This window comes from Rhinolophus sinicus, chromosome 1 (genome assembly GCF_057876585.1).
Source record: "Rhinolophus sinicus isolate RSI-liver-muscle chromosome 1, RSI-T2T, whole genome shotgun sequence".
Lineage (NCBI taxonomy): Eukaryota > Metazoa > Chordata > Mammalia > Chiroptera > Rhinolophidae > Rhinolophus > Rhinolophus sinicus.
Window position 1 is genome coordinate 174,218,967 of NC_142501.1, and position 24,618 is coordinate 174,243,584.

At 41.7% G+C, this 24,618-nt stretch overlaps 1 protein-coding gene and 1 pseudogene across 1 annotated transcript; both read left to right on the plus strand.

Annotated features, from left to right (window-relative positions):
* Positions 1-3,862: 3,862 nt before the first annotated feature.
* ATOH1 (atonal bHLH transcription factor 1) lies at positions 3,863-6,014 on the plus strand. The gene has a single exon (XM_019741085.3). It carries the CDS (start codon positions 3,969-3,971, stop codon positions 5,025-5,027), a length of 1,059 nt encoding a protein of 352 aa, XP_019596644.1. The 5' UTR covers positions 3,863-3,968; the 3' UTR covers positions 5,028-6,014.
* A 17,777-nt stretch (positions 6,015-23,791) lies between these two features.
* On the plus strand, positions 23,792-24,383 carry LOC109445079 (cytochrome c pseudogene; annotated as a pseudogene).
* The last annotated feature ends 235 nt before the right edge of the window (positions 24,384-24,618 follow it).

Sequence of the window (24,618 nt, forward strand, 5' to 3'; positions counted from 1 at the left end):
TGTTAAAGACCATATGCTGGCTATTTTCTAGAACGTCTCTCAGTTTGGGTCTCTCAAATGGCACATAAATTTGATTTGCCCCATTGCTGGTTAACTTGGATCCCTTGATTAAGGCGGTGTCTGCCATACTTCACCATGGCATTGGAGTCAACCCTCTTTTATTTGTAATCAATGCATGCTTTGTAACCAAGTATTTGTCAAACCGTCATGTATTCATTTATTCTTTTCTATTAGTGAGGATTCATCGATTCCTTTATTTCTCAATGGTAGGTAATGTGTTGCTTTTGTTACATATTTTGATACTAAAAATTGCCCTATATTTTGTCAGTGGAAGCCACTTCAAGCCAGTTTCTGTGGTCTTTTGGCATGCCCCCATCACTCTCTAAGCAATTCTTTACTTCTGACACAAGATGTTCTATATTCAGCTTGTATTTTTTTCTGCCTCATCCCTGGAATCAATTCGTTTTCCCAAGAAGCCGGGTTCTTTTTAGTGGACAATTTTACTTAGAAACTAAAATCTGGGTTCCAGATATACTCATTGCTGGTCCCAGGCCCTGAGAGTGAAAAAAGCTAGGGAATATATGTATGTACACTCCACACACACACACATACACACACACCACATTTATACCTATGTTTATTTCTATATCATCTACTCATACATATCGAAAACCATAAATTCATATCAAAATCTCCAATTCAAATCCAACCCCACAGCTTTCTCCCTGTCCATATGTGTAAACTCCCTTCTCTGACAGTGGGAAACCTTACTCCAATTGTCCTCAGATACCTATTTTGTTCATTAGTCCTTCTGTATGTAACTAATCCAGCTGTCCACTTGCACAGAAGCCCTCCTCTTTCTCCTTAGACTACCATACTCTACACCCAGCTGCTGCTGCCACCACCCAGCCCTTAGAGACACTCACTCAGGTTACTTGATGTTTGACATCCCATGCCACAAATCCTCTGCAGAGGTACCCTGCTCACACTCCAACCCCATTCACTGGGCCCTGAGTCCCCTTCCCCACTCAGATGCTTCAATCCCTCAACCCCACCTAATAGAAGGACAAGAAGGAAAGGGAGGGGAGAGAGAAGAAAAATCGCTTCCTGGTTATTCTAAGGGCAAACGGAAATGTATTTCACCACAAACTACAAAAAAATATTACTGTCCCTCATATTATTGGGACGCCAATTTACTCACCTAAAAATTGAGACTTGTTTTTAAAAAGTAATACTACTCATCATTATCTATAAAGCTGGCAAATTGAAATCAATATTCCAAATATTCAGCAAATATTTGGCCACAGCCCACAAAACCGTTTAAACTCAAGAGGAAAATGAATATTTGGCAGCTATGAAGTCCAATTTAAACAAAACATTTGGATGATGCAAGCCCGGGAAATTTGGGGCGTCCTACATATTTAGAAGTGACATTATGTGAAAGTATTTCAGGAGTAACTTTCAGCTGGTAACAGTTGGAAAAGCCAATGTATGAGGAAGAAAATGCAATATAAACAGCTGATACTTCCACTGCGTACACTGTCATACATATATAGAAGATGGTTAATTATTTTTTCTGAAAGTTGCACTTTGGCATCCATAGCTATTAGCTATTATTTTCTGAAGTAGCACGTTTTATATAGCTGCACTATTTATAGAAATAGCATCATCCATTCCAATAGTACTCAGTCCAATCACCAAAAAATTGGAGAATTTTCTTCCAAAAAAAGATACTACCAGTAGATGACTTTTCCTATTCACCTTTTCTTTATTCTCATCAGTGGCTTTCAGATTAGGTTTGGGTTTTTCTGTTTTTGATTTTGTTTCTGAATGTCTTAGTTAACATACTTATTTCAGCAGAACCTAGTCACATAAGAATCTAGCTCTGACCTTGCTGACTTAAGGTCAGTAAGCCCAGGACTGTCCCTACACATCAGCAACTACACAAAGTGGAAGGAAAAAACAGGTGAAGAATGATGTATTAAGTAGCATTTTAGCACTACAGTCTACCCTTCTATACCTTTATGGAGATTACCTATGTCTATCTAACATATAATCGTATATAGTATAGAACAGATAGGCAGAATATAATATAGAATATGAACACACTTATAACTAATCCAATCCAGTCCCAGAGATTCTTCTGTCCAAGGAATTCTAAATGGCAGGTGAGATCAAGTCCCAAGGAATACCAGCGAGAACAGTCGTTTCTGGGCACAGTAGTTTCCGGCTCCATGGAGCTCTCTCTCTACTGGCTTTTCTCTTCATCATATTTTCTAGAGGGAAAAGACTCCTTTTGGGATGACAGCCACTGCTAAAGTAGATGGCAAAACTAGCACCAGCTGGTTGGGTCCCACTCCTGGGCCCCAGGACAAGACAGTGCAGGAGAGCTCCGCGAGATGGGGCGGTGTTGGGCACAAGCCAGGGCGTGCCCATGGCCAGGGCGTTTCTGATTGGCTTTTCTTATGTGTGAGTACAAGAGACCGGAGCCACAAGGACCGAAGTGGTGTGTTCACCCGGGAGACTGGTCCTAGCTTGGCCCAGTACCTCCCGGGTTTTAGCGTTCTGGCAGGCGGCGGGGGTGGGGTGGGAGGTCCGGTAAGGAGAGCACATCCTAACTAAACCGAGGGGTGGATGAGTGAGTGAAGCTGTGGTTTCCGGACGTTTGCCGGAGAAGCCACGCGCCGTATTAAACCCAGGGCTCCTGAAGCAAAAGGGTAGGTTACACCCGGTTCTGTACCTTGAAAGTGTTCAAAATTGCGGAGAACGCCCACGCCTTTCATTTTCCTTTGGGCACCCTCACTAGCTCCCCGCTTAGTAACGAGTCCTACCGTGTGGATGCTGTAAAATATCCCAGTCCTAAAACTACTCAGCCAAGAGTTTTCTGCAGATCACAATCCTAGTTGGCTGCAGTGCTGGGGAAAGGGAACCAAGAGGATTGAGGGATCTGGAATTTGGTACATTCTATGACTGACTGTACCACAGTTTTACTTTCCATTAAGAAAAAGATTATATAAAAGTCGATCTAGCGCGAGAGATGAAAACTGCGAAACGTATTCTAAGAATTTTTCGAAATTCTAACACTGATTGTAAACGGTGACATTTAGCAATTACATATCTATGCACATATATAATGAAAGATTTACATATACATGCATGTATTATATGTATACATGTCAGACATGTCAGACATGTATACATATATCACATTACATGTGAACAAAATCTTTCACTTGCAATGCTTTAAATTTGAGGGCTGCGGTGGGAGCTGCGATCCTGGCTTGGAGGAAGCAAAGCGCGGGCGCGCTTCTCTCCGCGGCGAGTACCCTCCCGGCTCCAGGCGCGTCCAGCCTCTTCTGGAGTCTCCCGCCCGCCCGCTTGTCCGCGGCGGTGTATGTCTGACCCAAGTTGGCTCGGGCTCCAGCCAAGAGTACGCTCCGCATCCGCTCACGCACCCCGGCCGCTGGCGCAGTGACACAACCGCGGAGTCGAATTACAACCCGCAATTACCATATGAATTTGAAGAACTTAACAGAAGATAGTGGGGGCGGGGCGGGGGCGAACACCTTGAGCCGGCGCCTGGAGTCCGGGTGAGCAGGAACATTCTCCGGTTGTAAAAACTCTTTGATTGGCTGCTCGCACGCGCCTGCCTGAGCCCTCCATTGGCTGAGCAGACACGCGACCGGCGCGAGGAGGGGGCTGGGAGAGGAGCGGGGGGAGCCACACTGGCGCGTGCCGCTTTTTAAAGGGGCGCAGCGCCTTCAGCAACCGGAGAAGCTTCGTTGCACGCGACCTGGTGTGTGATCTCCGAGTGGGTGGGGGAGGGTCGAGGAGGAGAAAAAAAAAAAAAATAAGACATTGCAGTAGAGACCCGGGAAGGTTTTTTTGTCTTTTTTTTTTTTTTTTTTTTGGTGAGCTGGTTTGCCAGTGCCTCCTCCGACCCTGCGCCTCCAAGCCTCTGCAGTGCAATGTCTCGCCTGCTGCACATAGAAGAGTGGGCTGAAGTGAAGGAGTTGGGGGACCACCATCGCCAGCCCCAGCCACACCATCTCCCGCAGCCGCCGCCGGCACAGCCACCTGCGACCCTGCAGACCAGAGAGCATCCCGTCTACCCGGCTGAGCTCTCCCTCCTGGACAGCACCGACCCACGCGCCTGGCTGGCTCCCACTTTGCAGGGCATCTGCACGGCACGCGCCGCCCAGTACTTGTTGCATTCCCCCGAGCTGGGTGCCTCCGAGGCCGTGGCACCCCGGGAGGAGGCAGAAGGCCGGGGGGAGCTGGTGAGGAGGAGCGGCGGCGGCAGCAGCAGCAAAAGCCCGGGGCCTGTGAAAGTGCGGGAACAGTTGTGCAAGCTGAAAGGCGGGGTGGTGGTAGACGAGCTGGGCTGCAGCCGCCAGCGCGCCCCTTCCAGCAAACAGGTGAACGGGGTGCAGAAGCAAAGGCGGCTGGCGGCCAACGCCAGGGAGCGTCGCAGGATGCACGGGTTGAACCACGCCTTCGACCAGCTGCGCAATGTTATCCCGTCCTTCAACAATGACAAGAAGCTGTCTAAGTACGAGACCCTGCAGATGGCCCAGATCTACATCAACGCCTTGTCGGAGCTGCTACAAACGCCCAGCAGCGGAGAGCAGCCAACGCCGCCGCCAGCATCTTGCAAGAGCGACCACCACCACCTTCGCGCCGCTGCCCCCTACGAAGGCGGCACAGGCACCGCGACCGCTGCGGGAGTACAGCCGGCCTCAGGAGGAGGCCAGAGGCCGACCCCGTCCGGAAGTTGCCGGACTCGCTTTTCTGCCCCGGCATCTGCGGGAGGATACTCGGTGCAGCTGGACGCTCTGCACTTCTCGACTTTCGAGGACAGTGCCCTGACTGCGATGATGGCGCAAAAGAACCTGTCGCCTTCGCTGTCCGGGGGCATCCTGCAGCCAGTGCAGGAGGAAAGTAGCAAAACTTCGCCCCGGTCTCACAGAAGCGACGGGGAGTTTTCCCCCCATTCCCATTACAGTGACTCGGATGAGGCAAGTTAGGAAGGTGACAGAAACCCTGAAAACTGAGACAGAAACAAAGTCGCCCTTTCCCAGTGCGCGGAAAGCCCCGCGGTTAAAGATCCCCGCACCCTTTTAATTTTTGCTCGGCAATGGTCGTTGTTTAGCAACGACTTGGCTTCAGATGGCAGCTACATTTGATGGTTTGCAAAAGCCGCCACTATTCCAAACTTCGTACCGTCCAATATTGTTTGATTAAAACTTGTTAAAGTTACGTTCTCGCCTCCCACCTTCTCCCCCAGTAGATAGATAAGGTATAAGTCTATGTACCCATATATGGCATCATTATTCTAGTTCCCTGCTGCCAATACGCTGCTAAAATGTCGCATCTTCTCTGTAGCTGGTTTGTGTTTAATTTATATTATGCCCTGGGCATCCATCCCTGTGTGTTGCGCGCACTCACGTGTGGGAGAGTTAGTATTCTGAAGTTGTTTCCCAAAATGCATTATGAAACGCAAAGTTAAGGCTTCCAAAGTGAATAACTTTTGACTATGGAATTGTTCCGAAAACAGGGAACTTTGAGGTTTATACACGTATTGTATAAACATACCCGATGTGTATATCGGGTCGCGAGAAAGTTGGCGTCTTTAAGGAAACTTGGCGCACGCACTTTATCAGCCGCTACTGCTGCGGCTCCGGGACAAACTCAACTGCCAATTGCAGACCAGTTTTGTTTTGTTTTTTAAACACGGCCACTTATAATCCTTAAACTCTTTGCAAATGTTTGTTTAAAAAAATAAAATTAAAAAAAAAACCGCATACAGTAGTGTCAAAAGCATTTGGTCAATTTTATTTTGCTTTGTTAATGTTAGAAAACTTATTTATTATTGAGTGTTTGCTACCATTTCTACTTATCTTGATTCATTTTTTTTACGTTTTCTACTCGAGATCATTTTATTTTAAGTTAGCAAAGCCAACTGCCATTGTTTTATGTATTTCCTTTTGCAAGTGATAAAAAATAAACTTGAAAAGAACTTTTATTTGTCACTTATTTATTCCATTCTAATATACACGTTGAAAACAGTTTAAAACTGACCTTGAAGACAAACTGTCTTCTATTTAGTGTGAATTTAGGCAATCTAAGAGTTTTTTAAGAAAAAATCTGTCATAAACCTTGCATCTTATAGTAGGACCAGAAACCCTACACGGAAAAGTGCTGGTTAATAATTGTGAGATAAAACTCCCAAATTCGCAACAGCTTTGCCTCTTGGATAGCCAGGATCTTTCCAGCCTCCTTCACTCAGAACCCCAACAACCTCTGCAAAGGGAGGCACATGTTTCAAATCACCTAGGATTTTGCCAGGAGTGGTAGAATTTACCAGGGTTATCTAATTTCACTTCATAAAAACTTCAGCCAAGTTGAAAGCTTTTCCTGTAAGGTCAGATTCACAGCAGAAGTCTCGCTATCCTCTCTTCTCTCTTCGCCTCTTCTCGCCTCCCTGGCCTTCCCCTCGCCTTCTCCTCCCCTTCTCCTCTCCTTTCTCTTCCTCTCCTCTTCTCTCTTTCTAGTGGGGGTAGGTCTGTAGGCCAGGAAAGAAAAAGAGAACAATGGAAAAGAACTTGAGGGGACGAGATGAGGTTCATTGATTCAAAAATTAGAAGCCTGCAGTTGTCCTAGGAAATTATTGACCTCCACTCATATTTTCTTTCCAAACAATTCTGCTTCTCCCATTATAGAAGATAATGTTTGCTTTTATTTTGTCCTTCAAAATTAGTTCTCATGTAGAATACATTTAACTACATTTTCAGTCGGTTGCAGAAACTAAACGGTGTGCTCACTCTCACCTTAGGGTTCTCACTAACGAATAGCCTGTTCTGGGTCTCAGGACTATAGGTTTTGAAAAAGCTAATATAGTGTGCGTGTAAAGAGAGTAGAAAGCGGAATTTTTAAAATGTGTCTGGCAAACGTGAAAGAAGGACTATTTATTAAACTCAAGATTGGGCGATGTACCATTGAAAAAACCTCGCTGAATTTGAGAGGTTGATTTAAAGCCAAATCTTTTGTATTTTGTGTCTTCGTTAGGATAACAAATTGCGAGAACTAAGAAGGGGGGCGTTGAGAGATGGTTATTTTAATCGCTCCTACATCCACCTCTCCCCTTAACCCCTTGAAAAGAGGAGCGCGCCACAAGCGCCACAAACTCGGTGCACAAAAAGTAATACGTGAGGGGACAAAGTTCTGGTCTAGAGTAGAGAACAGGGGAACCAGGTTTTACTGACCACCTGGCTTTCAGCTGATGCCCAAGGTCCAGGGAAGCCGAAAGACTCCGCCAGCTCTCTGGGAGAGGTGAGCGGAGGCTCGTGACACTTTCCAGGGGCAGAAACAATGCACCTGTCCCTTAGATAACCTTTTGCACCCACTGAGTTTGCTGTGCTCACGATAAACATCAGGAATCTTCTGGCTGCTGAATAAATCAAGCGATTGCTTCTAACACATTTCCATTGCACTCTCAATAAGCAGACTCAACAGGCACGGACACACTGCAACCTTTCAGGATGAGCGCACACATATTTTATAGTTATTTGGCTTGGTGTGTCTGCGTGCGTGTGTGGAGAAGGAGAGAAGAGGATGTAAAATGCTTTTACCTGTTATGAACCTGAGTAGGGGGAGGACGGGACTAATAAAAATAAAGTTGTGATTTTTTTTCTCAAAGAAAATGAGCTATATTTCATTTTTCAAAACGCTTTATACTCATGTTATGTTAATTAGAGGCAGTGGGACTCTTCCAAAGTTATTTTTCCTTTTCGTGGACTCATAGAAATTTCAAAACAGAAATGACATCAGGTACATCCTCTTCCCATCTTTTTTAAATGTCCCTGCCCCTGATTTGCCCCCAAATTACACAGACAGAAAGTGTCAATATCTAGAATAGGATTTTACTATCCCATCCACTAGGTCAAGGTGCCCACAATTTTTTCTCTAAGAAAATCTATGAATAGGAGTTATAGCTATGCAAATGTTCAGACGGTCACCCACCCCACCTCTACCACAATAATAGTCAGGTATTTAATTTTTAAATGTTAGTGGCATTATTTATGAATTAGAGATAATGCCAACTTCATTTAAGGCAGTTGATTTACATTTCTTCTCAAGAGAAAAATAGAATATCAGATTGGAAATTCTGTATTGCCCTGATTGAAAGTGCAATGATGATGATGAATTTGTCTAGCCCATCAAGACATAACACAAAAAGCCAAATCACTTTGTGGTAAATTAAGTGCTCAAAGTTCAAATGAGGACTTTAACCTCTTTTCTTTCCTTCATTCTATTTCTTTCTTTTTATGCTGGCATTTCTTTGAAAGAGATGTACAATCACATTTCCATTTTAAGGTTCTGCTGTGGAGTTTGCATAACAAACGTTTGGCAGCTCGCTCTCTTACACTCCATTAACAAGCTGTAACATATAGCTGCAGGTTGCTATAATCTCATTAATATTTTGGAAACTTGAATATTGAGTATTTCTGAGCGCTCATTCCCCATATGCCAGACCACTCCTGCCATGCTGACTGGTTCCTTTCTCTCCATTATTAGCAATTAGCTTCTACCTTCCAAAGTCAGATCCAAGTATCCAAGATACTAGCAAAGGAATCAACTATGTGTGCAAGTTAAGCATGCTTAATATCACCCAAACAAACAAAGAGGCAGCATTGCTTAAAGTAATGAAGATAGAAAAATCGGGTTAGTCTTTTGTGATACTGCTGGTGCTTTCTAGAGTTTTATATACTTTTCTATCCGTCATCAGTTTTATTTCTGGATGGTTTTGGCTAACCACATTTTGGGAAACTGATTTGATTTCACAGAATGGTGAAGGAAGACTATTTTTGGCAACTGGCAAGTTTAAGCATGTTCTGTACCGGGGAATTGCTAACTGGGGGTCCTGCTTGACCAGAAAAGGAGAGAGGGGTTAATTTCCTTAATCTTAACCAGTCCAGGACCAATGTCTTCATTAGGCCTTTCTACTGATTTCAGAGATTTAGAGCCAAGTACCATAAGTGGTCTTTCATCAAAAGATACTTTGCATTTATTTTTCTTCTCTGTTCACTTGCAAGTTCAAGAAAGAGATGTTCAACTTCGTTTGGGCAGTTCCAAACCCCAGTTAGAATTGGAAACGAAACGTAGCAGACGCACTTGTCAGTTGCAACCTAGAATTGCCAATTGCAATCTGGAAAAACAAGCAAGTATGCACTGGTGAGAGTTTAAAGATGAACTCTGACAGTCGAATTACTTGCAATTGGTTTTGTGAGAAGGGGTGAAAAGTTGGGGGTACGGGGTGGGGAGCGGGATATATAACAAAGGTGTAAGTTTTCCTCGCTGTTTTTGACTACTCTTACCAGCGACCCTCATCCTAGGCTGAGCAAGGTCCCAAATGCGGACCACTGAGGTCCCTCCCCTTTTGCTAGCTAGGCCGTTAACCAGAAAAGGCGCACGGAGCGGAGAATGGGTTAAATTCTAGGACGCAGGGGAGGAGAGAAGTCGGGGGAAGATAAAGAAAAGGACAGGAACCAAGAAGCGTGGGGGTGGTTTGCCGTAATGTGAGTGTTTCTTAATTAGAGAACGGTTGACAATAGAGGGGCTGGCAGAGGCTCCTGGCCGCGGTGCGGAGCGTCTGGAGCGGAGCACGCGCTGTCAGCTGGTGAGCGCACTCTCCTTTCAGGCAGCTCCCCGGGGAGCTGCGCGGCCACATTTAACACCATCATCACCCCTCCCCGGCCTCCTCAACCTCAGCCTCCTCCTAGTCGACAGCCTTCGTTGGCCCCCCACGGACAGAACTCACAGAAGCGAGCGTCTCTCTCCGCCTCCCGCGCCGGGCCGGGGCCCCTCTCCTCCCCCAGCTTCGCAGCGGGGACCGCCACTGCCCACTGCACCTCCCAGCAACCAGCCGGGCTAGAAAAGAAGCTGCGCAAAGTTAAAGCCAAGCAATGCCAAGGGGAGGGGAAGCTGGAGGAGGCGGCGGCGGGAGGGCTGAGGGCTTGTCCAGGAAAAGTTGGGCTGGGGACTGAGGCACCTGAAGCAGTGAATCGGGGAGGAAGCAGACGCATCCTGCCGCGCAGGGGCCCTTGCAAACGTCCTCCCCGCCGACTCGCGCGACTGCTTGGTCCAGAGCTGGTAATGGAAGATCCAGGCACCTTTTTAGTCAAAGATACAGTTTTTCAGTCCCTCCCTTATCCTGAAACATTATATATTCTCTATGTAGTTGGATGCTGTTACAGTTCTTAAAGTTTAAATGTTAATTGAAAAGAGTTGTCCGGCTTTGTCTCCCACAATGCAGGCTGAGACACGCGTATGTGACTTTACTTCAGCTCCTTAAGAAAAGTAGAATTGAGCATTCTGGTACAAAGACTTTGGGCCATGCTACATCCCAGGGTTCCTCTTACTATTTCCGTGCTGCTTTCTCTGGTCCAAAATAAACAAGCAAATAAAATAGGTTTTTGCTGCCTACTCTGCAGGAAGGCCAGCCCATGCTAAACGTTCATACATTTCCCCAGGGAAACCAGAAGTTTCCTCCATAGGATGAAAAACAAGACGCTCTCCAATATAAGTATTATTTTTTAAAACAATTCTGATTAAAGAGTGAAGAGATCTGATAAAGAAAACGGTGTTCTGATGGCCAGCTAGTTCACCAGGCCCAGCTACTGTCAGGATGGTGAAGGAAGGTGTGAGCTAGGATCTGAAGTGGCTGTTTTGGGGATTTCTCAAGCCAACAGGTATTGTTGTTCTTTGGAGCCAATGGTCACTTATCTGTCTTCTTCTAGAGACAGTTCCTCACAGTCCTTCCTACCTTCTGGCACCAACAAACTCTTGGTGCTGGGGTGCTGGTGGGAGAAGGGCTAGGATTGGGAGATCATCATCCTGTGCAGGGATGAGGTAACATTTGAGGAAGGAGTAGGCAGATTTGTGGCCTTTAAATCTTAAAGGCCTCAAAACTAGGAGAGATCTGAACACACAGAGCCATCAGTTGACCAGAAGAGTGGAAAGTCAGTTCTTTTCATTTTCAATAATGTGTGTCTGCTTCAGGAAACAACCTAGCAGAAATGTACAAAACATTTTTTTTCTTTAAATATTCTTAAAACCCTAGAGATGTTGACTCAGTAAGTCAAAGAAGAATGCTAGGAATCTGCATACAGGATTCCCAGGTGAATCTGGTAAAAGTGGAATTCCTGTTAGGTCCTCTTTTTGAGATTGCCTATGAAAATGAACACTAGCTAATAACCCCGTTTTGCCTTCTTTAATTATACTCAGTCATTTCTCCAAGAAGACAGAAGCAGACAACTTAGCTTCTTGGAGCCCATGAACCTGACTTTGTTGCTTTCGGGCTATGGGTCCTGGGACAATATGCTACAGGCTGGAAGTATCTCAACTCTGAAATGTTACCAGCTGTCTTTGGAGGCATAAGGGCATCAGTCCAGAAGGTACAAGACCTTTCCCCTCTGGTTCAGGGAGAGAAGCCAAAATCATAACCAGTGAGTGCTTGTGAAAAGCAGGGAGAAAGGATTTTTTTCAGACTACACAAACTCTAAGAGAAACAGGGGGCAGGGTCAGATTGTCAGGACTCCCTTAGTTTAAGATAGGTAGATGCCCTTAGTTTAACATAGGTAGACTACGTCATGTCACTCTGTAATAACTCCAGCATGAATCTATTGGTCCAAGGATTTTGATTGAAAGATCAGCCACCTGTAACCTGACTGAAAAGGTAATTCTCTTGTGTTGATAATGATAATCAGAGAATACAGGGGGGAAAAAAACAATTTTATGATTCAGAAGGCAATGATCTCATGAAATAGCGCAACTTCCTTTGGTGACTAATTCTTTTATTCCTTCCAAAATCTTACTCCACTGCCTCTTATTTATATTCCCACATGTCTCCCTTTTCTTCATCAATGAATGGACACTTACAGGGGACTGATGGCAGAGCATCACTAAGACTAACTACCATGACAGACACATAAAGATAAAATAGAATCCCTGCTTTTACAGAACTGAGAACTAGGTCGAATCTCAGAGTGAAACATGAAAAAGAAACTTCATCCCCTAGGTAAGAGTGGCATTCTTGCTACAAATGGGTCAAGCATCTTTTGTAGTCTTATGTTTGTCATCAAATTATTTCATCCACAGTTCCAAGGGCACTCTGTCCATAGCCTTTGTTGTTTCCCTCAAAAAGAGCATATTCCAAGTGGTTTGAAACCCTCAGTGCTAATCTTCAAATCAACCCAAGTACAATCTATTCTTTTAGAACTCAGGGGATACCATTTTTTTTTCTTATGAAGTTGTTAGTGAAAGTGTCATCACAATTCCATGTCAGAAGAAACTTAGGCTCTGAGAGACGTTAAATGACCCACTGAAGGTAAACATAGACTCGGTACTGCAGAAACCACAGCCACACTCACCTTGGTCTGCTCTGAGTCTAGGCTAAGTGTTCTTGTGTTCTTTCCATCACACCTCCCCTGCCTCAGGTGCATATTTTCAGCCAGTCATTTTATACCCACTCCTCCTATACTTGGTCAAACTTGTGGGTGATAGAGATTCCTGAAATCTTCCTTTTTACATTTGCTCCAGAAAGAGATAATTCTTTGGAGATGGCCATGATCAGCCTCCATTTCCAAGTGATAGATTTAAGATTCAACTGGTTAGAATAATTTTCATTTAGAATGCCAGCTTACCTCCTCTGATTCAACTGAAACTGGACATGAATGCCTCTTATTCTATATTAAAAATTCCTTTCTTTGCTTATCTAGAAAAATGCATCCAAATACCACATTGCACGTGTAGATTAGGGAATGAGGTTAGAAAATGTCATATGAAACTGTGTTCTGAAAAGCAATGGCCCAAAAGCTGGTCATTTCCCAAAATTGTTGCTCTATCTATGCTTATAAGGGTGGTAAGAAAATGGGGCTATGATTTTTACTATTTCTCTTGGAGAAAGAAGTAAATTAACCTGCTATATTTGTAGCTGTGGATTAATTCAGAGATAACATATACTTTTTATTCACTTGGTCATCTGAGCCATTGGCTTTTTTGCCTTAAACCTTTCTCCAAGTAAACATTTACCACTATCTGAATTGTGCAATGTCTGAAAAATATCTCTGTGTTTTGACACCTATCATGAGTCACTACTCCATTTTCTAATGCTTCTATTAAATGATTTAAGGGCAATCTTTTCTGTATTGCTTGTGACTTAGATGCTTTCAACCTCCCCCACCCCCAAGGAGTGAAGTGGGGAGTAGGAGGTATTTGAAAAGCAGAATATATTTCTAATCAAAAAAGAAACATTGCAAGTAGTTACATAGGCCACATTTTAAGACCAAGGGATAAATTTGTCCTCGCTGTCATGCCGAGATATTGTCCCATAGGACAAGTATCCACCATTGCTCCTTCTCCCCACCTGTATACCAGGACAGCTCCTAAGGGTTTTCTCTCAGAGGGCCTTTTGAAAGAGCTAAACCCTAGCTAAATCCTAGCACACTGTTTCCTAATATGTGTTGCACATTATGGTATCACATGACCCACCTAGCCAAACTTCCCTTATTTTGAAACATCTATATGGCTCCTATTTCTAGAAAGGAAGTGAAAAGCTGTGACAGGCTCTTTTCTATTTAATCTTGCACTGAAAGTGATGCTAAAGAGTTCACTGTTGGCTAGGAGGCTACAATCTCTCTCTCTCTCTCTCTCTCTCTCTCTCTCTCTCTCTGTCTCTCTCTCTCTCTATATATATATGTATATATATCTACATATATGTAGATATATATATCTACATATATGTAGATATATATATCTACATATCTATCTATATATGTATATATGTATATGTATACACACACATATATCCCATATCTCTCTCTATCTATATATATAATATATTATATATATAATATATTATATATGTATATATCCAAATATTTTGTCATATGTGTCTCTCCTTGTTCCTCTACTCTGTCCATTTTGTTATCGACAAAGAGAGGAGTGATGTACCCAGACCAAGGGCAGCGGTTTCTGTTTCCATGTTTTCTCATATATCCAAAAACTAGAGGGGTGGAGGCAGGGAGGCCAAAGACTATATTAATGAGGGTACCCAAGACTTCTCTGGGGCTATAGAAGGGGAGGTGTAATTTAGTGGAATCCATTTGGGACAATTTCTGGAGCACTTCTCCAGGTGCCAGGCACATTATATGGAGTTCCCTCTTGGTGGATCCTCCTCACCGATACACTCCTGGGAAATAAAGAAGAAAACAATCCATCTTGTTAACTAAGAGTTTTCCTCAAAACTCTTCTTTCACCTCTGAGCTCACCTCCTTCTGGGTGCCTCCTCAATCCTCCGAATTCTAGTGCAGATTCATCTTTTTTTTTTCTCTCATGGGATCTCATGCAAAGCTCTACACACTTCACTAGAATTGCTGGTTTGTTTTTAAAAGGCCAGTCCCTGGAGGGTAGGATAATGTCCATGGAAAAGACAAGTGAGACTCAAGGTCACCTAGGCCTCTGTGTGCTCTGTCTGGCCACAGAGTTCCTTGCCTCCCTTTCTCTTTAAATTAGATAGACTCTTTAAATTGATTGCAGCCAACACCAGAACTTCTCTCTCTGTCTTGAAACTCGTACCAGGCGTAGCAGGTTCTTCCCACCCTTCTGTACCTTTTTCCCTAACCCCTGAACTCCCTAAGTAGAGGTAAGTGCACCCTCCCCTGTGCCCATTGATCCTCCTAACAAGTGACATTGTATGTATTTTTGGAAGCACCTTTTTGGGAGCCCATCTACTCCAGGTAAGGTTTTATTCACCTTTGTATCCCAGCTCAGAGACCCCCATATGCCTTTACATGATTTATCTGAAATGATGAATGCCCTTCGGTCAGTCTTGGGAAGTTACTGCAGAGTTGACTCTACACCGCTGTGACCTGAGAACGCGCTGCTGAGGCCGCTCAGGTCACACACCACACGATCCCTGGGAGGCAGAGGCGAGATTTGAGACTCTCTGGCTGCCTGAGTTTTCTAGCGTACTATTCCCTTCTGCATACTATCTTCCCTTCTTTTTGCTGAGCTCTCACCTACTTCTCATTCATTCTCTTCTTTCAATTTCCACTTCCCCATCATTTCCCCAGAGTCCTTCTGTCATCCCTTGGTCCCTTCCCCGCCTTTTCCTTCCTTCACAACTTCGATCTTTGTTTTCTAATACTGATCCTTCTTAGCTAGTGGTTTTATTGCACGTCTTTGCTCCTTTACCAACATTGCCCTAATCTCGTCCGTCTCCATACTTCAGATCTTCCCTATTTGCCTCTGGCCTCCCTCAGTCAGAACAAAACCTGAACAGCCAGAGCGCTTCGCTTCGGGGCGAGCAAGGCAGCACCGTTTCCTCCCAGCGGCCCCGGCAGCGGCTGGTACAAATTAATATCTTGCGGAGACTGAAAAATCTGCAGCGCCTCCTGTAGGAGCAACTGTGGGCCTCGCCCCTTAACCCTGGCGGGGAATCGAGCAGAGGCAGGAAGGTGCGGGTGGGCGGCGGAGAGCTGGGGAAAACCGAGCTTCCGTCACTGTGAGTTGAAGGGTTTTTTTCTCCCCTGTTCCTCTCCCCCCACCCGCCACTCTCCCCCCCACGCAAAAATACCCAGCAGTGTTTCGGTGGCTGCGCTGCCGACTTTCGCCTCCTAATCTCGGTTAATCAACTCGGGATCACTGATGCAGGTCAGCATCAGCCCATCTGTTTGATCAAGAGTCAGAGATCTCTATTTCTTCTGCGGTCAGAATTCTTCCCCCGCAGGCACCTTGCTATAGTAACCTTCATTTAATACTCCAGTTATCGTTAGCATCAGAGCTCATCAACACGTCTTTTCTCAGAAGGATCCCTCCTCCGACCTGCCGGACTCGCTAAGCTTCAAGGAATTCCCTTTTCAAGTTCACCTCGCGTGCAACCCAAAGAACATGCTGCTGCCTCCAACACCAAATCGCCTCTAAGCAATAAACTTTTCAGAATAATTTCTCTAAAGACAATAGTCAGTTCTTTCTGTTTCTTTTCGTCACGTACCCTTTTAGTTTATTTTCATCTAGGCAATAAATAAATTCTCCCAAAGATCCTGTCTTCGGTCCACGGGGAAAAATTCTGGTCCACCAAGCTTGTAAACGGGGTTATAGGACATTTACAAAGAACAATAGAGGAAATGAAATGAGCCATTGAGAACTGTGTCCTGAAGTTTACCAAGGTAATTGATCCTTTCACTGGGTCCTCCTGAATTTTTCAACAGTAAACTAGTTTCATCTCTGATGGTTTCACCATTGTATGTGCAGGGACAGCAGAAGCTTTAAATTATGTCAACAGTGACCTCATAAGTTTTTTTTTTTAAATGAGTGGCTAAGACATTTGGATAAAATAATACTACTTGTAAAAAGGAGAGAGAGAGAGAGAGAGAGAGAGAGAGAGAGAGAGAGAGAGAGAGAGATTGCTACTGCAAAACTTGCAAAAGGGATTTACACCTGTACTATTTGTGGTTGCTTAAGATCTGCTCAAGTCTAGAGGTATTCAACAGGACAGCTGGCAAATAGGGGGTTAATCATTACAGAAAATGATGCATCATATCTTTTCAGTTTGGTTGATACAGAAGGGCAGTAAAGATTTATGCTTCAGGAGAAGGATAAAACTGTTATTTTCAGAGTGTAGTTGACCCTTTGGAAGTTTGATTTCCAAGGAAATGCAAATATACACGATGTGTGTTATAGAACATCCCTTGCTCTCCCTAAAAGAACTCTGATTCTGGCACTTTCATCACCTTAATCTTCTTAGGCTATATTGAAACTTCTTAGGTTTCTGAAAAATTCTAACATCTAAGGCTTACAAGAATATTGAACTATGGTAACATTTTAAAGGAGAAAATTATCTAGATATTTTATAAAGGTAGGTATACTGTTTGGGTAAATTAGTTTACTTTTTTGCTGTGTTTAAAAAATAAGGTTTTCAGCAATCCCTCTCCTGGGTATCTACCCCAAAAATCTGAAAACATTTATACATAAAGACACGTGTGCTCCAATGTTCATTGCAGCTTTGTTTACGGTGGCCAACACATGGAGACAACCAAAATGTCCTTTGATACATGAATGGATAAAGAAGTTGTGGTATATATACACAATGGAATACTATTCGGCGGTAAGAAAAGATGATATAGGAACATTTGTGACAACATGGATGGATCTTGAGAGTATAATTCTAAGCGAAATAAGTCAGACACAAAAAGCAGAGAACCATATGATTTCACTGATATGTGGTATATAAACCAAAAACAACAAAAGAACAAGACAAACAAATGAGAAACAAAATCTCATAGACACAGACAATAGTTTAGTGGTTACCAGAGAGTAAGGGGGGTGGGGGGTGGGAGATGTGGGTAAGGGGGATCAAACATATGGTGATGGAAGGAGAACTGACTCTGGGTGGTGAACACACAATGGGATTTATAGATGATATAATACAGAATTGTACACCTGAAATCTATGTAATTTTACTAACAATTTTCACCCCAATAATTTTTTTAAAAAAAGAAGAAAAAATAGGGTTTTATCCTCCGAAAGTTCTAATTGCTGATAATCGCATTTTAATTTAGAAAAATTTAGTGAGCTGGCCTTTTTCTTCTCATAGAGAGGATGCTTATTTCTTTCTTATGTTTGTGGAAAATAAATGCATGGATATAAATAAGATAAGTATATCTTATTACTATATATCTCTCTGGTATTGTATTTTCCAATTCCAGTAAAGCAATGTTGAAAGAGCTTTCTGTCACCAGCTAGTTATTAACAAAAACAGTATTCATTGTCATTCTGGTTTTAGGCAGCATCTGAAGCTCTCTGCAGTTCGATCCTGTGATTATTAACTCACTTCCCACCAGTATCTTATACAGGCCCATTATCTACTGTCAATATTTTTATAGCTTATGAGGAGAAGTCCTGCTTACTTCCTGTTAGAAGGGAGGTAACAGGGTTTTTTTTTCTTCTTCTTTTTTTTTAAAGTAGATAAATATGTACTCAACAAATATGTTTGACTGGGGAAGTAAAAAGGGAGGGAAAGGGGAGCCTAGCATCTGCTGTCTCGCAGGCTTATTGTGTGGTTAATAATTGCTCCAGAATAGTTTTACAGGGTGTAGTCTTTCAGAAACAAGGATTACTGAAAGATCCAGGTCTGAAACCTTTTTTTCAGTTCTGTTCATACATTAAAATCTAGATGGTAGGTAAGGTTTTGTTGTTGATGATATTGTTTTAAAACCAGCTCATCTCAGTGTAAACCATTTTTGCTTTCCTTACATTGAAAAATCTCTTAAGATACATTTGCCTAAAAGAAAGGAATTGGTGCATAGTTTCCCCATTCAAGAGAATGAAACTTCACAATATAAGGCTGTCATAAGGATATATTGTGAATACAAGGTTGGTATTATTAAGGCTCTACTTTGTATGAATAAACACAATTTTAAAAGTTTAGGCAAACATAGCCATTAGTTCAAAGTACGTACTTTAAAAGGTGACATCACCTTCCTGTGTTTTCTATCTTATGGGTACTCTGATCAATTAAAAAACATTGAACATTAAAAAAATTATCACAGATGTGGAATAACTTAAAGAATTGTAGTAAATCATGACATTTTAAAATATAAATTATTACATAGCATTCAAATTTGAAAATTTAATGTTGAAAATGTTTCTGTCAAGAATTAGTTGATTCTTTGTATCTTTAGAGGAATATCTTTTTTTAAAAGCAGTAGATGTGAAATCAATAAATTTAAGTTTCATTCCTAGTTTTTTCACTTATTAATTATGTGTACCTAGGGCAAAATATTAACTCTCTGAGCCTCAGTATCCTTATCTATAAAAAAGGAAAGAACAATTAAACCTAAACTTCCTACCTCAGAGGTTATTGTAAGAATCATATGAGATCCTAAGATAACACATACGAATCACACAAGATAACATATATGAGCCAGTCAGATTAGGCCAGATTACGATATGGTAACAAACAAGACCAAAAGCTGTTACCTAAAATTTTATTTCTTGCTCATGATATAAAGTTATAACAGGCCAGCTGGGTCTTAGCTTGTGATCATTTAGGGACCCAGAATGACGCAGTAGCCATCATCTCAAACATTGCCAGTAACCAGATACAGAGAGAAAGACGGGTCTGGAAGCAATCATATCATCTGCTTGGAACTGACACATATCACTCCTACTCATAATTCATTGGCCAGAATTATTCACAAGGCCCATTCACCCACAGAGAGATCAGAAAGTATAAGCCAGCATGGAAGAGAACCAGAACGATTTGGAGTACAGCATTAACTACCACCACACTTAATGGGGGAAAATTACAAATAGCGAGGTGCTTTACAGGTGCAAAGTGTTATTTGTAAAAATATACTGGGGATTTCTGGGAACTAGAGCTAATATGAATTAAGCTAAAATCAGTATCCTATTGTGATTTAATTCTCTAAAGAGAACTTACTAGGAAGTCATTAAATTATTAGGTTGGTGCAAAAGTAATTGCGATGTAAAAGGTTAAAAATAATTGCAAAAACTGCAATTACTTTTGCACCAACCTAATAAATAGTATGGATATATTTCCTTGCAGTTACAGAAAACATTGACCCAGAAACTTGACATTTTATTTGACTGTAAGCTAGATCATGATATTCCTAACTTAAAGGTCCTCAGACATTCACTGAGACATCTGATTTAAAAAAAAAATAAAAAATCTTGATACAGCAATATTTCTTTCTGTGCTCTTGAAAGAGCAAAAATAGTGATAAATAATTACTGTATATAAAATCTATGGATAAATTAATCATCTCCAAGATTATACATCAGTCAGATATAAAGGAGTAAGAAAAAGTCAATTTTAGTTAGCATTGCAAAGTAAAACAAATATATTCAAGTGCCGATAACCTCTCCTTTTTCATTGTGAAATTATGTCTCAATTCATAATTGGACTCGCTTTGCCTAAGATTTTAGGGCTGGGGTAGCAAATTGGTGAGAGATGATGATGACTTGTCATTAGTGTGAATGGTAAGAACTTGTCAAATTCTGGGCATAGTTTAAATGCATAGACAACAGGATTGGTTGAACACTAAAAGTGAGATTGAGAAAAAGAGAGGAGACTGAGATCACACCAAAGTATTTGGTCTGAGTAACGAGGAGAATGGTGTTGCCTGAGAGGAGAAACACAGCTGAAGAAACAGCTTTGGTGTGGCGGGAAGGAGGCTCAGTTACAGACACATTAAATCTTCTCTAAGGAGCTCTTAGCAACTTCTCTGATGAGAGTCAAGAAAGATAAATCTGTTTGAACAAACATAGAACAAGTTTAATTAACTTTAAAGAAGCAGTAGTGTAGAGAAACTCAGGTATCATTAGGCAACCTGGGTTCTAATCACTTAATAGTTAGGGATCCGGGTTCAAATCCTGACGTCACCACTTACCACATGGTATGAACTTGAATAAGTTACTTAACCTCCCTAGAGAGTTTTGTTTCTTCATTTGTCAAATGGGTATCATAATTTTATTACTTTGTAGATTCATCCATATTGTGGGCTTAACATGGTGCACTGCACATAATGAGTAGACAATAAATATTTGCCAGTAGTTGCTAAAGCAATTACATGATTTGTCTCTCTTGCAAGATTGAGAGCTCATTAAATACAGGGGCATCTCTGATTCTTCTTTCATCTGCTACCCCTAAATTAATGAAAGCCTTCAGCCAAGTAGAGATGAGAAAGGCTGAAACATGAACCCCTCCTCTAGTACTGGCCACTTAGTCATCATTCTAACTAAATACAAGTAGTGATGATGGGAACAGTTTCATATAAGTAATAGAGATTGAATAGATTTTTGATGGTAGAGTTGTGAGAAAAGTTATGTCGGATAAAAAGAAGAGCCCAAAAAAAGCAGAGAAATGGGGAGATGTATGATATTCTCTGCTCAGATTCCTCACCACTTAATTACATCTCTGTTATGGTCCTAGTACATCACTCATTTATATTTTCACACTAGACTAGTATCATCAAGAGGGAAATATGGGGCTGGCCCGGTGGCTCAGGCAGTTAGAGCTCCATGCTCCTAATTCCGAAGGCTGCCGGTTCAATTCCCACATGGGCCAGTGGGCTCTCAACCACAAGGTTGCCAGTTCAATTCCTCGAGTCCCGCTAGGGATGGTGGGCAGCGCCCCCTGCAACTAAGATTGAACATGGCACCTTGAGCTAAGCTGCCGCTGAGCTCCCGGATGGCTCAGTTGGTTGGAGTGCATCCTCTCAACCACAAGGTTGCAAGTTCAACTCCTGTGAGGGATGGTAGGCTGTGCCCCTTGCAACTAGAAACGGCAACTGGACCTGGAGCTGAGCTGCTCCCTCCACAACTAAGATTGAAAGGACAACAACTTGACTTGAAAAAAAGGCCTGGAAGTACACACTGTTCTCCAATAAAGTCCTGTTACCCTTCCCCAATAAAAAAAAAAAAAAAAAAAGAAATGAAAAAAGAGGGAAATATGAAAGAGCAATCAGAGTAACCTAAAGGGAAGTTGTATTATAAAGGACATACCTTGGAATTGGGAAATCAGACCTCTAGTCAGTTCTCTAAGTTTTAACCATTGTGAACATAGACTCCTTGAACCTTAGCTCCTATATCTATTCAAACTTACAGGTTTCTTGTGAGGACCAAATGATAGTCATATGAAATTTATTTCAAAATTTATAAATCTATTTGTCAACTGTAGAGAACTAGTAAAATACAACAAAAATCCTACAATTTAAGCAAAAAATTTTGGGTTGAGAATACTTGAGAAAGATTGAAGTTCTAAGGAAGATGGGGTAAGCACATGCTACACTGTGTCTCCCACTAAATGCAAGTATAAATGCTGAAACAGCTATATGAAGATGCTGAACAGTAAACTTTAGCAGAAAGGTTGAGGAAAGAGGCCAGGAGTTGAAGTTACACCAAACTAGTGGTGAGTTTCCTTTTTTCCCCCTCTCTACTATCACCTGGCATAAACTCAAGGGAAGCTCTAAACCAGAAATGTGCACGGGGTCAGGAGCAAAATAGCTCTAAGAAAAGCCCTCTCTTTATTGGAAAGGGACTGTGAGAAAGAGGAGTTCTATGAGTCAGATAGAGTGGAGAAAATTCCTGGCTTTTAAAATTATTTAAAGTATTATTTTACCATTCTCTCCTGCCCTACCTCCCGGATGGTAGTAGTGGCCATGGAGGCACCTAAAATTCTGGAAAGGAATCCCTCTTTATCATGAGAGAGTTATGGTCCCCAAAGTGTGAAATGGAACCCATTGCTTTTTGTCTTTCTTTGTCCTCCCACTGCTTGGCAGTATTTGCAGACATAGTCACAAGAAGAACATGGCAGACAAAGGAAATTAAAGCCCCAGTGTTGTGTAAAGAGGACTAGAAAGGGAGGCCTGTGGGGGCCAGAAGGCATTAGGGAAATCATGGTGAAGAGGAAAATCAAGAAGTTAAACCCATAAAGTAGTGCATGTACTCCTGGGCTAACCAAAGAGCTGTGCATGCATGGAACGAACTTTAAATAGTGTATCACATGATATCAGTGGTATTCACATGATATCAATCTTAATAGCACTACAAATATGTTGAAAACTGAAATGATAATGGACAACATACCACGGGGCGGGGGGGTGGGGGGAAATCAACTTTCTTTTTAAGATTGAAGCAAAACCCAGAATCAACCTGCTATTCTATTAAGCATATAATAAAAATTACTTGCCATATGGAGTCAAGAAAATTTCAATTCACAAGGGAAAAGACAATCAACACAGATACTTCGATGACACAGATGTTGGAATTATCAATTGAAAATTGCAAAGAAGATATTATAATATGCTTCAAAAAGTAAGAGAGAACATTCTTGAAAAAATTAGAAACCTCAGCAAAGAAACAGAAGACATAAAGAAGAACCAAATACAATTGTATGATTAAAATACTCAATAACAGAAAAAAATATTTACTAGACAGGCTCAATAGCAAAATGGGGATGACAAAATAATGAGATAGTAAATTTAAAAATTGATCAATAAAAATTATTCTAAACAGAGACAAAAAATAGATTGTAAAAATGTGAAGAAAGCTTTGGGGCCTATAGAACAATTCCAAAATGTCTAAGTTTTGTGTCAACAGAGTCCCAAAAGAAGCGGAGAAGGAATATGGAACATAAAAAATATTTGAGGAAATAATGGCTGAAAACTTCCTTGACAAAAGACACAAATGTACAGATTCTAGAAGTTCAATAAGCTCCAAACATGATCATTTTAAACAATTGAATGTCCAGATGCATCATAATCAAACTGCTAAACAATAAAACAAGGAAAAAGGCCTGAAAGCAGCCAGAGAAAAACAATACATTATCCCTAGGGCAATAGTGATTTGAAAGACTAGGTTTGTCATCAGAAACCAGGATAGTTAGAAGAAAATGGAATCTTCAAAGTGCTGAAAGAAAAGAACTGTCAACCCAGAATTCTATATCCAGTAAAAAATATCCTTTAGGAATAAAGGAAAAAAGATATTCTAAGATAAAGGAAAAATAAGAGAATTTATCACCCAGACATGTACTAAAAATACCAAAGAAAATTTCTCAGACAAAAAGAAAATAATACAAGAAGAACATTTGAGTCATTAACGATGAAGAGTGACAGAAATGGTAAAATCTGGATAAATATTATAGATTATTTTTCTCCTCTAAATTCTTTGAAATATGTATTCCTGTCAAAAGCAAAAATTGAGAGAGCGGTATGTCCGGCTTGCGAGTGTGAGACTGCGTTTCGTGTCCAATGAAAGAGTGATTTAAAAATGGGTGATGTTGAGAAGGGCAAGAAGATTTTTGTGCAGAAGTGTGCCCAGTGCCATTCTGCGGAAAAGGGAGGCAAATACAAGACTGGGCCAAATCTCCATGGTCTGTTTGGGCGAAAGACTGGTCAGGCCCTGGATTTTCTTACACAGATGCCAACAAGAACAAAGGTATCACCTGGGGAGATGACACCTTGATGGAGTATTTGGAGAATCCCAAGAAGTACATCCCTGGAACAAAAATGATCTTCACTGGCATTAAGAAGACTGCAGAAAGGGCAGACTTGATAGCGTATCTCAAAAAGCCTACTAAGGAATAATAGTTGGCCACTGCCTTATTTATTACAATACAGAAATGTCTCGTGACATTTTTTTGAATGTGTACCATATTTAAATTGATCTCATATACCAGAATTCAGATCATGAATGGCTGATATTACATTTCTTTTGGGCAGTCCTAATTTAAATAAGATTGGCTTGTGGTTAAATGGATATGATCAGCTTTTTTAACGTGTTGGTAATTTCGGGTCAGCAAGTCCTATTACTATTTTCCCCCTTCTAAAGCTATGATTGGATGTGCTGAGTCATGTTCAACTTTTCACAGAGATGGTAAATGCCATCTTCAAATCTATAGGAGTTTTGAAATGGAGTTTTATATTTAGATTTGTATAACTGGTTATATTAATATGTGAATACTGAGGAAGTCCCTTCACTGTCTTATAAAACAGCCAGACTCAATTCTGTTTCAAGTGTTCATTAGCCTGTTAA

What these genes read in the sequence shown, in the direction of transcription:
- ATOH1 (XM_019741085.3), top strand. Translation starts at nt 3,969, where the DNA reads ATGTCTCGCCTGCTGCACATAGAAGAGTGGGCTGAAGTGAAGGAGTTG.